Source organism: Grammomys surdaster, unplaced genomic scaffold, assembly GCF_004785775.1.
Source record: "Grammomys surdaster isolate TR1022 unplaced genomic scaffold, NIH_TR_1.0 227, whole genome shotgun sequence".
NCBI classification, from domain to species: domain Eukaryota; kingdom Metazoa; phylum Chordata; class Mammalia; order Rodentia; family Muridae; genus Grammomys; species Grammomys surdaster.
The window spans coordinates 407,794-423,976 of NW_021604672.1; the positions used below are offsets into that span (position 1 = coordinate 407,794).

A 16,183-nucleotide genomic window follows, 5' to 3' on the forward strand; every position below is an offset into this window, starting at 1 on the left:
GAGAGAGAGAGAGGGATTGTGTGCGTGTTTACAGTGTTCGGAAGGTAACCCAGGTCTTCGTCAATGCTACCCAGCTGCTCTCCCGTGAAGCTACATTCCTAGCTGGGCTGTCAGTTATTAATGTAGTTATTATCTAAAGTCTTCATGTAGCTGCAGTAGCAATCTACTTTTTGACTTAAACAAAGGCGAAATCTGATGATAAGACTTTTGCTTTCTAAAAATGTTGCTACCTTTGGGGTATCAAGAGAGGATACAGAGAAACAAGCCGAAGTCCTCTAAGAGAAGTTATTCTTCTAATCAGAGATAAGTAGCAAAGCTGAAGTCGTTGAGGTAGCTATTCCCCGACACCATGCATGTACATGTTCTGTGCTTGGTAGGTGGAGGCCTTCCTCAGATGGACGGTTTTCTCTGTCCCACCTTTGACACCGTAAGAAGTAGTCTATCTACTGTCTCAGAAAGTCCTAGGAAGGCATAGTTTTCATAATTGGCAGGATGGTTCAGAACATCGTGAGCGCACCTTTTAGGAATAAACAGCTTAAGTGTTTTTATAGTCAACTGGGATAACTGGAAAGAAAGAGAAAGCCTATTATTACAGCCCAGAATTTTAGAACATGTCTCCTTCATATTTGAACCCAACCCCTTAGTGTTTGTTATTTAAATCAGGTTCCAATTTGCAATGTAGAATGTGAAAACTCTGTCCTCCCAAGTTTCTGAGTACGTTGACTTGTTTTCCAGAGCACAGGGACTGATGGAATGCATCTGAAACACTTGATATGTTTAAAACCTCTGACTTGTTCTTCCAAGCAAGATCCTTTGGCTCTTTTTGGCCTTTTATAGTAGCATCATGAGATACTTAGGTTGTCATGAAATTACACTTTCTGGAATAACAGGATGATGGTCCACATGCCCCCTGTTATTCCAACAGTTCTCTGGTGGCTATATGATGCAATACAGTGAGTTATGGCAGTGACCAGCAAACTATCACTCCGACAAGGTTATGGTACCTCTCAAGGCTGTGTTCCATGTTATACCTCCTAGTTAGATTTTCAAAAATATATGGGCCATAACCAGAGTTACAACTGGCATACCAGCATACCACAGGCTTCTCAAGCCAACCTACAGGATAACTCATTCCTGTTCTTCTTCATGTCCCGAGGAGGCTTTATAGAATACTGGTGGTATAGATAACAGATCGCACAGTGATGCTTAGAGAATGGTATGAACATTGCAGCAGAAAGAAACTATTCATAGCTAAATCCTACAGTCTGTACCTTGTCTTTAGTTGCTTTCTTTTTAATATATAAAAGATGATGTCAGTGTGAAAGGATTGCCTACTGCAAACAGCTCAATCTGAAGTTACTGAGATGAGACATGGGGCTTTCCATGCTGTCACCGAGACTTTAGAAAGCACTGGAGCAAGAGAATAGATATCTTGTTCCTCATTCATAAGTGGTTATATATAGTGATCTTCTAAACAAGCCAGGCAGAAGCTGTTTCCCCAATGACTGGGGACATAAGGTTATTGGGGTTTATGCATGACTGTTGTATTCTCTTAGGCTAGCACTATCCATAGGACAGTTATAGGGAACTCATCTCTGGAGCAAAAGAACTTAGAGGAACCAAACCCATGTTGGGTATCAGAGTCTGTTAGCATTGCTAGAATTGTCTAGGAAAAGTCAACTGGCTAATTTTTCTTTAAAAGATGGTTATTTCTATGAGTTTATGGCAATATAGATTTTAGATCATCTCACTTTACATCTTTTAAAATTTTATTTATTTATTTATTTATTTATTTATTTATTTGTTTATCTATGAAGGGTTTCATCATGTAGCCTTTAGATAGGATGGAACTTGCTATGTAAACTAGGCTGTTCTTGAACTCAGAGATCCACCTGCCTCAGCTCACTAAGTGCTGGAATTAAAGGTGTGCGCCACCACAGCCTGCCTTTACTTTGCGGCTAAATAGATGTCAGGCTGCACAGCTTTGAAATGCTTTTGTCAAACCGTCAAAGGAGAGGGTGTAAGTAAATAAAGCAACAAAAACAAAGCACTAAGGCTAATGTCCGTTCGGTTTTTTTTCTTTCTTTCTTTTAAACTAGACTATAATTTGAAATGTTGGAAACATGAAAAATGTAATGTTTTATTTCTTTGATTGAGACTAGTTAAGAACAGTATGAGCATGTTTTATTTTTCTCTCACTGTATAACTCATGACAGAATATTTTTTCTGTCCTCTAAACCACTGGTTCTCAATCTGTGGGTGGACAACTCTTTGGGGGATCAACCAGCTCTTTCACAGGGGTTGCCTAAAGGCATAGAACATATCAAATATTTACATTATGATTCATAACAGTAGCAAAATTATAGTTAAGAAGTAGCAATGAAAATAATTTTATGGTCAGGGGTCACTACACCATGAGGAACTGTACATTTGGATGGAAATTCAAGGTAGTACCGTATTTGACTGTGCACTGTGTAGTTCGCCTTAGAGTGCGACCATTGCTCCTTGCTGTCTGTGCCATCTCTTGATTAACCACATTGGTTAAACATTCCATCATTTGATTGCTTTGGGATTAGGAGGCAGCAAGACTACCTGCCTTAATGTCTGTGTTCCAAATAAGAGATGCATATTCCCTCTCATCGGCAGAACTTGAAAGGAGTGATGGGATTAGCCTCTGGTTGTGATACCTCCCTGCCATTATTGAAGTGATAGGTGGATAGAGATAGTGTTGAAGTTTACATTTGAGGTGAAGGTACTATGGGCAATACAATTCCTGCAAGTTACAAGGAAAGAGTGCCTATATTCTAGTGATGAATTATTCGTAGAACATTTGCATAGAATATTAGTATATTTAAATATGGGACTGACTCTCTTTACTGTTACCCAGCGTCCATTGTGCTCATCAGCCAAGCCAAATCATGGCTTTGGAATTAATGGTAGAATTGTACTGGGATTTACAAGGTTACTGGCTTTGCTGGAGTCATTATGTCTTTTTTTTACCTGAGATTTCTCAGAGTAGATGGGACTGCCAGTGGAAGTTCAGGGGCTCTCCAGACCGTGGTTGTTTGACTCGATCTGAAACACAGGGCTAGAACACAGTTTCTGGGCTGAGGCCTGGTGGTGTTTTCCAGCTCTCTCTCCTCTTCCACCTTCTCTGTTTTGTACACATCCTGTTGATCTTTCCTGCAGTGTTACATTATTACTTCATGTTCCTTTCAGTGCTTGCTGCCATCACCCTGAGCCCTGTTTTCAACCTGCTCCTCAGTTATTCTGACAGTTTCCACACTCAGCTTCCCGGCAGTTGTCACTTTTCTGTTCAACTAATCCTGAATGCATCGGCAAAGCAACGTTCCTGGAACATGCTAGCTACCTTGCTAATCCTCTGACTCAAGCCTCGGGATAACTTGTCCATTACAGAGTAAAATCCAAACCCCATACCATGTCTTTAGTAACCCTTTGGTCTGATGTAAGCCTTCACATTCCAGCTTATTGCCTGATCCCTTCCGTTTCTCAAAAAGCCTGGGTTTTAACAAGATACGTTGACTCACGCTCTCCCAGATGAGCTACGTCTTCCTCCACACAGATGGTCTCTAGAGTGTATACTATCTGCTTCTTAGTTTTGCCCAGTCTTAAAAATTTCACCCCAGTTCTATCTTTTGGGAAGTGCTTTTTCAATTATTTCTGAAGTTCCAAAGGATCTGATTCATATTTGACAGTCGTTGCTTCTTTGAGGCCTTAGTTATGCTACATCATTTAATGTCACCGGCTAGCTGTAAAATTCTTGAAGGGTAAAGACTAACCCTTCTTTATAACCTAACAAAGGTGTTTAACAAAATGTCAGGCACAGAACTTTATCTATTGTGCTTTCTTTGTGTGTATGTTTATCTTTTTCTTTGTTTTCCGACCTGAAACATTCCTGCTATATTATAAGCAGAAATATTCCTGCTCTACTCTGAACATATGTGAGGGGAAAAATTAAACAGGACAGATTCTCTGACCTCACAGAATATTAGTGAGGGATGGATATATATATTGTCATCAGGGATGTGACCTGAGAGGCAGTAACTGTGCTTCTGAGGAAGCAGAGGCAACAGAGATACAAGAGTAAGACAGAGTCTAAAAGACACGCAGAAAGTCTGTCTGCGGAAGGGAGCTGAGTGGAGGGTATTCCAGGCAGAGGACTCCATAGCAAGTTTGTCAGTTCTGAATAAAGGTCAGTGGGCTGCACTGTAAGAGATGAGACAATCTCAGAAATGAGGTTGCAGAGGGAACAGGGCTCAGAATGATTGAAAGAGGGGAGTTCTAGAACGGATGTTGGATGAGTGAGGTGAGGGAGACACCACCACGTTCTGCTAAAGACCATTGGGCTGTGGCTGTTAGAAGGGAGGTGATCACAACTGTAGGTGATGTGAGGTGGGGGTGGACGGGTGTGGATGGGATGTGTATGTCGAGTTACACAGTTGTAGACAGTTTGAAGTTCATCAAAAAGCTTTTACAGGAATCCTGTGCTTGAGGACATGATGGAATCATAGCAAAGTGTGGGGAGCTGGTCAAGAAGAGTTTAGAAGCAGAGTACAGTGTGCAGCCATGTTTGAAGGACAATCAAAGGAAAGTTTCTGCAAAGAATGTGCAGATGGAATAGGGAAGGAAAGGGGAATTGGTTAGATGAACAAGGTGCCGTAGTAACCGAGCTGGACTGGAATCTCTGCCTGTCAGACTTACTGACAGAGAGACCATTAGCAACCTTAGGATAGTGGGGTTCTATAGAGGAAAAGGGAAGTGTGTGCTGTCCCAAAGTATCTTATTGGGAAGTAAAGAAAACATTCTGGCAAATGTAGTCATGGAGGACACCATTTGAAGAACATAAAAGTTAGAAAGAAATGGAGCTGAGGGGTTTTTGTTGTTCATGCAAGAAGAAACAATGTCTGTAATAGGATGTGTGTTTGGGTGTGGTGGGAGGGTGCCAGCTGATTGTTACTTAACCTCTGGGAAACTAACCAACTTACCACATTGTCTCTTTTTCCTTTTCAGTAATTTGTCATCTTCCATGTATGAATGGTGGCCAGTGCAGTTCAAGGGACAAATGTCAATGCCCTCCAAATTTCACAGGAAAGCTTTGCCAGATCCCTGTCCTTGGTGCCAATATGCCTAAACTCTACCAGCAAGCCCAGCAGCCAGGCAAAGCATTGGGGAGTCACGTCATCCATTCCACACATACCTTGCCTCTAACCATGACCAGCCAGCAAGGGGTCAAAGGTAAGCTTTTCACCCTCATCTTGCTCATTATCCAGTCTTCTGTCACCAGGTCAGACCCACAGAGAAGTCTCTGCAGGTAGCCAGGACTGGGTTTGAAACAGAAGGGAGAGTGTGCATCATGATGTGAAAAACGGCAGTAGAGATTGGATGTGGGCCCACCTATGTGGCTGCAGAGCTGTCTAGGCTGCAGTGAACTGGCATCTGGAAAATAGGATAGCCACAAGAAGTGCCTGCTTCTCTGGGGCTCCTAGCACCATCGGAGTAATGGATGTGCCAGGTCAGAAACAGAAACAGGAACAAGATCAGGGTCAGGCCCCGACAGCAGCAATAAACCATGGGCCACACTATACCTGACAATGAATTCTGTAGCTGACAGATACTTGATTTGAGTCCTCTACAATCACTTAACTTCACTGGGCTTTAGTCTGTCCATCTGTAAGGAAGGCAAAGTAGGTCATTTGGAGCTCAAACGTTCTGTGACTAATTCATTCTTTCAAAGCTGGCATCCTTAGAAATATACAACTTTAAAAGGGGGTCAGTGAAGTGTTACTGGATCTTACTCTTTAAGCTCTGAATGTTTGTGTCAAATGAGGAACTTTTTGTCCAAAATTTTCTTTGAAAGGGTAGAAAGGCAGTATTGTTACACATATAAAAAGCACACATTAATGTATCACCAGAAAGTGTTCAAGTGTGTATCTACATGAGATATGTAAAACAAACAAATAAAAGAAACATACTTGGGAAACTGGATCTCTACTTTTAATGGAAAAAATTAAGTCCTAGAATTATGCAATAGAAGTTTCTATAGAAGGAATTTTATGAAATATACAAAAGTAACTAATCTCTTAGAACCATCTATCATGTAGTAAGGTTGGCTCACCTATGGTAAGTGCATCATAAATTCATAATTTTGTGAACCTACTTAAAATAATATTCTTGTCTTTACATTCATCACACTGAGATACTTTAATGTTTGCACATTGTAGTTTTACTTAAATTTTTTATTATGTAATCATTTGTGTCATTCTGTGTGCATGCATGCATGTGTGTCTGTGTGCCTGGTTACACTTGTATGTGAACCACAGTGCATGTTTGGAGGTCAGAGGACAATTATGAAGTCAGTTCTCTCCTTCTACCATATGTGTACTGGGATCAAACTTAAGTCATCAGACTTGATGACAGACACCTTTACCAGCTAAATCACCTTATCAGTCCACAGCTTGCTTTTTTTTAACTGCATAAATCTGTCATTTTGAGTTCAAAATTCTCAAGAATTTTGATGTCTATATCACAAAAAGATACTTCGTATATGTTATCTTGTGTGGAGTCCATTGGTAGGTGTGTTTGTATAAAATACATTTCATGTTTTAAAACTCCTGACTTTCCCATTAATCAGTCATGATTAACAAATTGTCCTCCTGATCTTTGTAGTGAAATTTCCCCCCAACATAGTCAATATCCATGTGAAACATCCTCCCGAGGCTTCTGTCCAGATACACCAGGTTTCCAGAATTGACGGCCCAGTGGGCCAGAAGGTGAAAGAAGCTCAACCAGGCCAGTCCCAAGTCTCTTACCAAGGGCTGCCCATCCAGAAGACCCAGACAGTACATTCCACGTACTCCCACCAGCAGGTCATTCCACACGTGTATCCCGTGGCCGCTAAGACACAACTTGGCCGATGCTTCCAGGAAACCATTGGGTCACAGGTGAGCAGTGTGGTCCAAGCCATCTTGACAATGTTTTATAGATGGGACATCATCTTATCAAGAACCCAGACTTGGTACAAAGAAATCTCTCCAGAAGAGTCTGGAAGCTTTGGTGCACTTACAAATAAGGTTTTATTGGAGCACAGGCCTACTTATTCACTTGCTTCTCAGCTATGCTAGTCTTATTGCAAGGATGTCAGAAGTGAGGAGATCCAATGAGGTCATGTGATCTACAACACCTATTTATCTTGTGGCACTTCACCAAGGAGAAAAGTCTTGCTGACATATGATATACAGAATAATTTTAAGTATTCAACTTTTGGACATGTTGCTGGAACTCCATGGTTACTTGTTTTGAGATGTGGTATAGGAGATACATTATACAGAGATGCTTGAAAATACTTGTATATACTTGTGTACTGTTTTTGATAATTTAGATGTTAGTAAATGAAGTTGAATTTTGAATCTCGTATGTAATAATAATTAATATCAGCTTTTGTTTTCTTATAAATTTTATTAAGATGGCAATGAAGAAATTATTTAATGTGAATTTTAAATATCATTGGATTTACCATAACTTTAGCTTATATCATAACATGAGAAAAAGATCATTACCTTTCAGATTCCTCCATTGAATCTGTATAGTGAAAATGACTTAATTATTTTTATTTAAAGAGTATTAATTAAAATATAATTATATTATTTTCTTGCTTCCCATTCTTCTAACCATTCACTCACTTCTGTGTGCCCCTTGCTCCCTCTGAAATCATGGGCCTCTGGTTTCTGTTCCCCAGCCACTTGGAACTGCTTCTTTGGGCTATGTGATAATAACATACTTAGTCCTGTGATCCTCTGTCTGTCTTTTGGTTATGGTTTAAATACCCTCCAAATAGAGTGAGGAAGATATGTTCTTTATTCCAAAAATAACGTGTGCAAGGTGGGGAGCTAAGAAGGAAAAGGAGATGCTGTAGAACTGTAAAACCAGTTGTCATCACTCAACTAACCCTCAAACCCTTTTTATATACTAAGTCATTGTAGGATTATCATCATTGCCCTTCTAGAAGAACTGAAAGTAAGCAAATATTAGCTTAGAGGGAGGGTACTGAAACAGACTTTTAATAGTAGCAAGAATTGAATAATCCAGTTTCGGGTTAAACATGCGCAACATAAGAATAGTTGCTGATGTTTATGTAATATAGCTTCTCAAAGACGGGGGAAACCCTCAGTCTTCCAAATGGAACAATTATCTGCTCATGGATACTTGATTGTTCACTACTTTCAGGCTAATCCTGATTGTCCTTCATTCAGTTGGATGATGCATAGGGCATTTGTATGGCAGTATTCCAGGTGTGTTTGAGGGTTCTGAAATAATCATTGGTTTAACCCATGGATAAGTTAAAATCTGACTAGAGATTGGGGATTGGTAGAACTATGGAAGGTGGCACATGGTTGCAAGAGGTGGGTCACCAGGTTGGTGTGGGAAGGGTGCATTTGCATCACGAGGTGGTAAGGTACATCTTTACCATAGGCCCAGAAGCATAGAACCAGCCTACCATATACTGTAACCTCTGTGGCCATTAGCCAGATGCATCTCTCCCCTCAGAAGTTGTTTTCTCAGGTGCCTAAACATAGCTGGCTAAAACAGGGCACTTGAAATAACTTTTCATTCCTCCAGTGAAGTCTCATATTAACAAATGGAGAGAAGAAACATCATTCACTTAAATTTATCTTTGCAGTAAAGGGCATGGATAGATAGGAACAATGTAGCTGAAAGTAAATTTTATACAGGTCATAGTTTTGCCCCAGATGAGGCTTGGAGACAGAAGGTAAGTTTGCTGCCATTTGCATTGTTTAGTCATTCCAGTTTAGGTTGGTCATGGAGAAAGGAAAAAGCAGATCCTTTTAAAACTGTGTGCCCAGTACCTTTCTCCCCAGTTTTCAAGTTGGAACAGAGATGATAAAAAGGCTTTTAAAACGAAACATAACAAACTTGTTATTCTCCTATAATTTCAGACAGATGATGCTAACTAGAAAAGATGAAAACAAATTACTTTTAAGCCTAAACTGGACTATTCAATTGAAGTGAAATGAGTGATTGATAGAGTTGCCTAAATAATTCAAGCCCAGTGGAATACTCTTGCCTTATCTGGATCCCATTCTGACTTTTAGCTGCATGGTCCAGACAGTGATCTCAATTCTTAATTCATTTTGCATGTGTAGTCACCGACACGTAGCTTCAAAATAAGACCTATTTCATCAGACATTCCTAGCGTGTATTTGTCTTTCTGCTTGTGAGAAATACTGTTGGAAGGTGAAATTTGCCTAATTATCTAGTGCAGTTCAGATGACCCATATAATTATTGGAAAATAATCAATAGTAGATAGATCTGTCCTTCCAAGATGTTGGAAAGAAATATAGATACAGACAGGTGTCAGTGGATTTTAAATGAATAGGGTCAGGGAGAAAACCCAACACTACATCATTTTCACCTTGCTTATTGGGAACTCTCTGTAGTTGAAGCTATCGAGACTTAACATGCATGGATAAAAATAAGCACTTAGGTCTCTATATTGCCATAAGAAGTCACATACAAAATAATCTTGACAGAAATAGTCCATATTTCTGTGGCATCTTCTAATATTTGGGCAATAAACTCATAAACTATAACTAAGCCCATGGAAGTTTTCTAGAGTAAAATTTCAGATCTATCTAACTGGTCAAGAAAAATGAGCAATTGATAATGAAGCCAAAGTTACAGAGCAAAATGGGAGGAGGTTCAACAGATGGAAAAGAAGATTTTAAGAGATAGATGAGGAGAGAGAATCTAAAGAGGTCAGAGAAATAAATGGCTTGGGAATCCTGACAAACTTTGGTGTGCATGTTTTTAAAAGTCTTAAAACTGAGGCATAGTGAAAAATAAATGACTGGTAATAAGGTCAACATATCTTGAAGGTCTCTGGCTACTAAGAACCATGTTCAGCATGGTGACACAACCACAAGGGATATTCATGTTCTTCCCAAAATGTCCAACCTGAGCCTAGTTGAACCTTCACAGCTAAGCTCTAGAGGATCTGGAATACTGAGGGTAAATTATCATATAAGGACAGAAAAAATTTATAATGTAGGACAACATTGCCTTTTTATAAGTATGCTATAAAAACAAAAGTAGGATGATTTTTCTAGAAAGAGTCACAGGTGACATACAGTAAGTAGATGGGAGTTAAATGAATTTTCTTTTAAATATTTTAAGTATGTGTGGTGGTGGCAGAGCAGGGAGCATTCATACCTTCACATGTGTGGAGGTTAGGTGTCAACTTGGAGGAGTTAGTTCTCTCTTTCTCAGGGGTAGAACCCAAGGTGTTAAGGTTGGTTACAAGTGACTTTCTTAACCCATTTGCTGAACCTAAATCGGATTACAAAAAACTTGCCAGATGTAAAATGTTTCAGAAAAAAATGGAAAAATTGAACTGGTTATCAGATGTTATTTTGGAATTATTAATTATCTAGGTGTGATGTTAATATTGGGTTTATGCAGGAATATGTCCTTGTTCTTGTGAGTTGAGTGGTAATAGTTTTAAGAATGATGCAACATAATATCTATAGTTTTCTCTCATAATGTATTCCATGCACAGATGTGGAGAGATGTCAGCAGATGTTGACACTGAGGACTCAGCATACAGGTTACCATCATATCAGTCTTGGGAGTGGCCTAGCATGTTCAGAATTATTTTTATGAGAAGAAAAGGGAACTAACTAAATTTTCTTAGGCTTATAAATAAAATATTGTGTTTTACACTGAACTTGAAAACTGCAACTTTAATACATTAAATAAATTTTTAGAAAATAATGTTTGCCAGTTCTATCTTTTGATTGGGGCTGGGCATGAGGATTCTAGACATAAGACATTGACCTGTAGTAAGTGTGACATGCTCAAGAGTCAACAAGAGCTGGGTTGAAGATAAAGATATGTAGTGTAAAGCATGGATCATCAAGATTTGGTTATAGAATGTTGTGAAGAAAGTGAGTGTAGTGTACTGGACTATTCTGAGCTCCTTTACTTCAAAGCCAGGCCAATGCTCAGTGTCATCCAGTAGTTAATCCATAGGAGGAGGGGCTTGATGGAAGGTAACTGGCTGGATTTTAAAGGATAAATCCAACTTTGATTGGTGTTAGGAGTGATGTATTCTTGATTATGGGTCAATGCATGGGGATTTATCATTGGAATGTAAGGGGATTGAAGGTTTATGATCAGTGACTAGATCTCTGGGCAGTATATTTACGTCAGAGGAGGATGTTTCCTTGGATGTTGTGATAAAGAGGAGACAGAAATAACACTGGAAATTTCTGTAGCGATTTTCACCTTTGTAGAGAGTGTCAACACAGAGGAGGAAACTTTGGGGTTTTTTGTTTTTTTTTTAACTTTTATACAAAGTGGTATTTAATTTGTCATGGTCTAAAATATTTGCTTATATTAGGGTCAGTAGGCATCCCGAGAATCATTTAAAGAGTAGAAATAGAAGAGACATAAGGTGACTTTGAGGAAAGACTTCTTGAAGTAATCAGCTTCTGTGTTACTTGGAGTAAATGGCTGCACTCCATATATTCTATATATATTGGTAAACATATGCTAAATTGTTCACACTATGACTGAGTTAAAGTTACAGCTCCAATAGTTGCAATTCCTAACATTTTTGCATGAAAACTTGTTTTCATGAGCTTGAAACTTGGACATTCCATCACCCAGTTTTCATCTACAAGGAGAGGCCTAGTTTTATGAAAGTCCCTGTCAGATCTATTACTGCATCTCAAAGATGTTAAATTTATACATCCCTTTCATTGTGTAGGGTGACTTTTATTTCAAATTGGTTCCCTTAATAGTGACCCAAATTCAGGTCTTCGATGGCATCTACAATTGCAATTGTTCTAAATGGGTTTTACTGATTGGCCAGTGTTGAAATCAAGCCTTTTACAGCAACCCAGTGATGCCTGATAGTTTGAAAAGGCCTCAATTGTGAAGTGTTTAGAATCACAACAATAAAGCTCTGGGTCCAGCTTCCATGCTGGCCTAGTTATTGCCAGGTTACACAATCATGCGATCATGGTCTCTTTGTTGAGTGCGGTAACATGGCCTGTAATTAGACACAGGCATTACAAAGAAGGCAAAGAGAAATGTCTCAAGTCCTTCACATTGCAAATGCTGAAAGAGCAGAAAATTCTGCATATAAACACCCAGATTGGCTATGAAGTGCAGAAATACTGGAAAACCCGAAGTAGATGTAAACAGAACATTTTTATAGTGCTCTAACATAGATAAAGAGAATAAAATACCACATGAGCACACTTTCATAGACTGCAGCCATGGAAAGTTAAAGAGATTAGTACCGCAAATCTTGTAGAAATTTCCATAAAGATTAAAAACAAATCATAAGCTACAAATTTGATGATAAAGGTATCTAGCATACATTTTACTGAAGAAAAGAATCTCACTGGAGATTAGAAATAAAAGGAATAGAACATAATATAAAACAGACATTGGAAAAAAATCTGTTTCCATTAGTTATCCATCTTATAAGTCCTGGGAAGAAATTGAGTCTAAATGACACAAGAACTGTTTGGTCGTCTCTTAGAGGTGCCAGCTGCTGCTGCAGTGGTTCTTGCTGGGCAAGAAGAATGGAAACAGAAAGAACAAATGGAGAAAAAAGCATTAATTGGAGATAGGTGTCTCTTGGGTAACACCGCCAAGGTCAAAAAGCTCAGTGCTGAAACAGACATGCACACTTGTGAGAAAGACAGTTGCATACTTTCGGCATTGTAGAAGATGGAGTAGGACCACTACACATTTGCTTTAAGGAAAAATAAACACTATTGAGAAATTAACAAGAAAGCTTGCACTGGAAATGGAAAGTATCCTAATTGCTTGGCTCAATGTACTATTTAGAAAGTGTGTGAAGAAAGACTTCTTAGCTTTATTTGCATAGATTCCATACTCATGCCATTTGTCTCTGCTATGACTTGATACATGACCAAAACATCCCCAGGTGGAATGCCTTATTTTGGTTCAGGTTTGACATTAAGGGAATAGAGTCCTCAACATTGGGGAGGAATGCTGGCTAAAACTGGCTTAGTCCTTGGGATCATGAATTCCTGGCATGGCTTCTTCACATCTCTGAGAATGGGCAAGGCTGAGATGGAGCCTTCAAGGTCTGTACTAGTGATCTAGTTTGCTAATTATGCCCCAAGGCCAAAAGGTTCCACAACCTTATCAGATAGTCCCATCGGCTGGTGAGCAGGTATCCAGGAATGCAAGACTCTGAGGGACATTTTACATTAAAAGCCTAACAGAGACCAACGAGAGATTGGGGAAGTAGATATGAGACCTTCGAAGCCCATGTTAGGGGAAAAAAGGGAGAAAGGAAAGAAGAAAGGGAGGCAGAAAGCAGGGAGATGGACTGCAGGCTTCCAAAGCAGTTTCTCAGTAATGGGAAAATAATTTATTGCCAAGTTAACAGAGCTAGGACACAAAGTTTCACTTAGAAAGCAGCTCTTTAATTTCTATATATTTTAGACTTACTTTGTAGATTAATGGGGTGAGGCTAGAGCTAAAACTGAAATCCTAGCTGTGTCCCAACAGCATGCTGGATTATCTCAACACCTCTATACCAGCTATTTCCCTAAATGGAACCCAGAAACCACCAAAACAGATTGGATGTCTAAAGAGTAAATATGGGGCTGGCGAGATGGTTCAGTGGGTAAAGATGCTCGCTGCTAAGCCTGACTCTCTGAGTTTGATCCCTAGGACTCACTTGGTGGAAGGAGAGAAATGACTCCCACAGGTTGTCCTCTGACCCCCTCATGCATGCTATGACACTTGCAGATATCACCGCCAAATACATTAATAAATGCAATGAAACTGTTTTAAAAACACTAAATGCTTCTCAAACCTTGACCTCTCAATTATACACAATGCTCCTGTCTGGAGGTAACAGCATTAGCTGCCTGGCTCCACAGATGGGGAAAATGAATATGTGGCCTGCTTTCTCCTTGCTGTTGGCTCATCCAGGCCCTGTGTCTTTAGGGGTGGCCTTGCTCAGGAGGATGTGAGAAGGGTCAAAGCAATGACCTTTATGTGTTACAGGTTCTACTTGTCCAGAGGTTTGGGACAGCAGAGCTGAATTTCCCAGTGATCTGCCTTTCTCCCTGAACAGAACTCCTAGTTGGGGTATGCTGATTACATTTACTGAAGTTTGGCCTTCTTCTGGTTGAACAAGTCATCAACACCAGGCACTTCCTATGCCATATGGGTTTTTCTTCAGTGTCCCTCTCAAGTGCTCCCTTGTCCTAACCCAAGAAACACTTAATGGGGTGTTAGCGAGTCTCGTGTCTCTAGTGTCTCTTACATGGTCACTCTCTGTATCCATCCTTGCCAGACTTTACCTGTGTCGATAGCAGAAGGTTTTGCCGAAGGTGTTTTACACATCTCAGTGATAGGTTCTGGAGCTCTTAAGTGTTCGCTGGTCTGGTTCCAGCAACTTCTGCCAGACAGCCTATGAGGGGGCCTCTTGCCTGGAGCAGAGAAAGATCAGCAAAATACTGGGCTAGGATCCAAAGGAGGTGGGGGAACACCACATGTGAGAGAGAACATACCTCCGTGTCACTGAGTGTCTGCCAGCCTCGAGAACTAGTTTTCCTTGGATGAGGGATGTGGGGCTCAGACATTGGGAGAGTCAAATATAGATTCTCAGAACTGGGGTAGCGTACTTCACAGAATGGGTGGGACCCAGACTTGGTACTTCCTGTAGCTTAACATCCAGTCTTCCTCCAGGCAGTTGCTCTGTAGGTGCCCCAAACTCATCAACCTAAAGTCTTTATTCTCTCTGACCTGTCCATACAGAAACAAGACTGTGTCAACTCACTGGTTTTCCCTGACTCCTTTCTCAGATGTTTTCCATTTTATTGGCGATGAAAAATATTTTTGCCATGATATGGAATATCATCACGCTTCTATAATTTACCTTTAAGGCAACCAAAATCATAAACCTACTAATTATTAGACTCTTGGTTTTTACACAGGATCAGATGTTGAAAATAATTATGACCTGGAGTTAGGGCTTTTGGTAAGCCAGTTCTGATACTGGCAAAGTTCTGAGTGTGTTGAAAGGAGTTTGAAGAGAACATAGCTTGCCTTGATGGAGCTTTAGACTCTATACACTACAAGGATGTTTAAAAACTTAAAACTGGTATTTCTGAGGAGCTAAAGTCATTTCTTCTCCCTATTCTATTAGATTAAATTAATGTTTTCTAAACTGAAGTTGAATCATCTGGTTTACTAAGAATAGTTTGGAATCTGTGATAGAAACAACAGTTCCATGGGGTATTCTGAGAAATGATATGATTTCCTCATCTCTGGCCCACATCATTTCTGATATAATAACTATAGCATTGGATTTTTCTTATACTTCCATTTCCCCCTTCTTCTGCTTCCTTTTATGTAACAAAGTATTTATATACAAACTGAATATTTACTTCTAAAAGATCTTCTCCAGAGGCTGTACATGGTGCTACTGCCGTTGGATTGTTTATACAGTTTATTTCGATCTTAATTATGTGTACATGTATATGGGATACAGATGACTCTGGGTACCCTCAAAGGCTAGGGGAAGTCCTCAGATCTACTGAAGCTGGGGTTACAGGTGGTGTGATTACCCTGACATGGGTGATGGGATCTGGATACAGATCCTCTGCAAGAGTAGTATGTACTCTTAACCACTGAGCAGTCCTCCAAGCCTGCTGTTGTATAGGTCCTACATGCGTGAGGTGAAGGAAAAGCCATTTCTGAACTGAGAAAAATTGGTCTTTACTGATGATCTTCATATGACTTTTTCCTTAAGGAATCTGAAAGCTTAGAATGGCTAAGTTAACTCCAATTTCAAGGGTTTGCCAGCACTGAGAGTGTTTTAAACATATTTTCAGTTCTGAAGAATATTCTAGAATGTGAACTGATATTTCGAACAAGACAGAAATGCCTCCAGCATAACTTTTTTGCAGAGGACTTGATGAGAATGGGCAAGCTGTGACAACAGTTAAAGAACACAGTCTTCACATTCTGTGGCTTTGAGGCAAGCCTCTGAGTAGAACAGTGCATTTTTATAAAATTGATAGATGATAGAGAACGTCCACCGCTGTGGCCATATTTGACCTTTGAAACACTGTGAGCAAAAGG

The 16,183-nt window shown here is 39.8% G+C and overlaps 1 protein-coding gene across 3 annotated transcripts in view; it reads left to right on the plus strand.

The window, feature by feature from the left end:
• Window positions 1-16,183, plus strand: part of Ltbp1 (latent transforming growth factor beta binding protein 1) — a 379,032-nt gene that overhangs the window by 206,467 nt on the left and 156,382 nt on the right. For all 3 annotated transcript variants that reach the window (XM_028773421.1, XM_028773422.1, XM_028773423.1), the window contains 2 exons: window positions 5,032-5,256; window positions 6,688-6,962. In XM_028773421.1, the coding sequence (XP_028629254.1) occupies window positions 5,032-5,256; window positions 6,688-6,962 (500 nt within the window). The remainder of the gene's footprint in view (window positions 1-5,031; window positions 5,257-6,687; window positions 6,963-16,183) is intronic.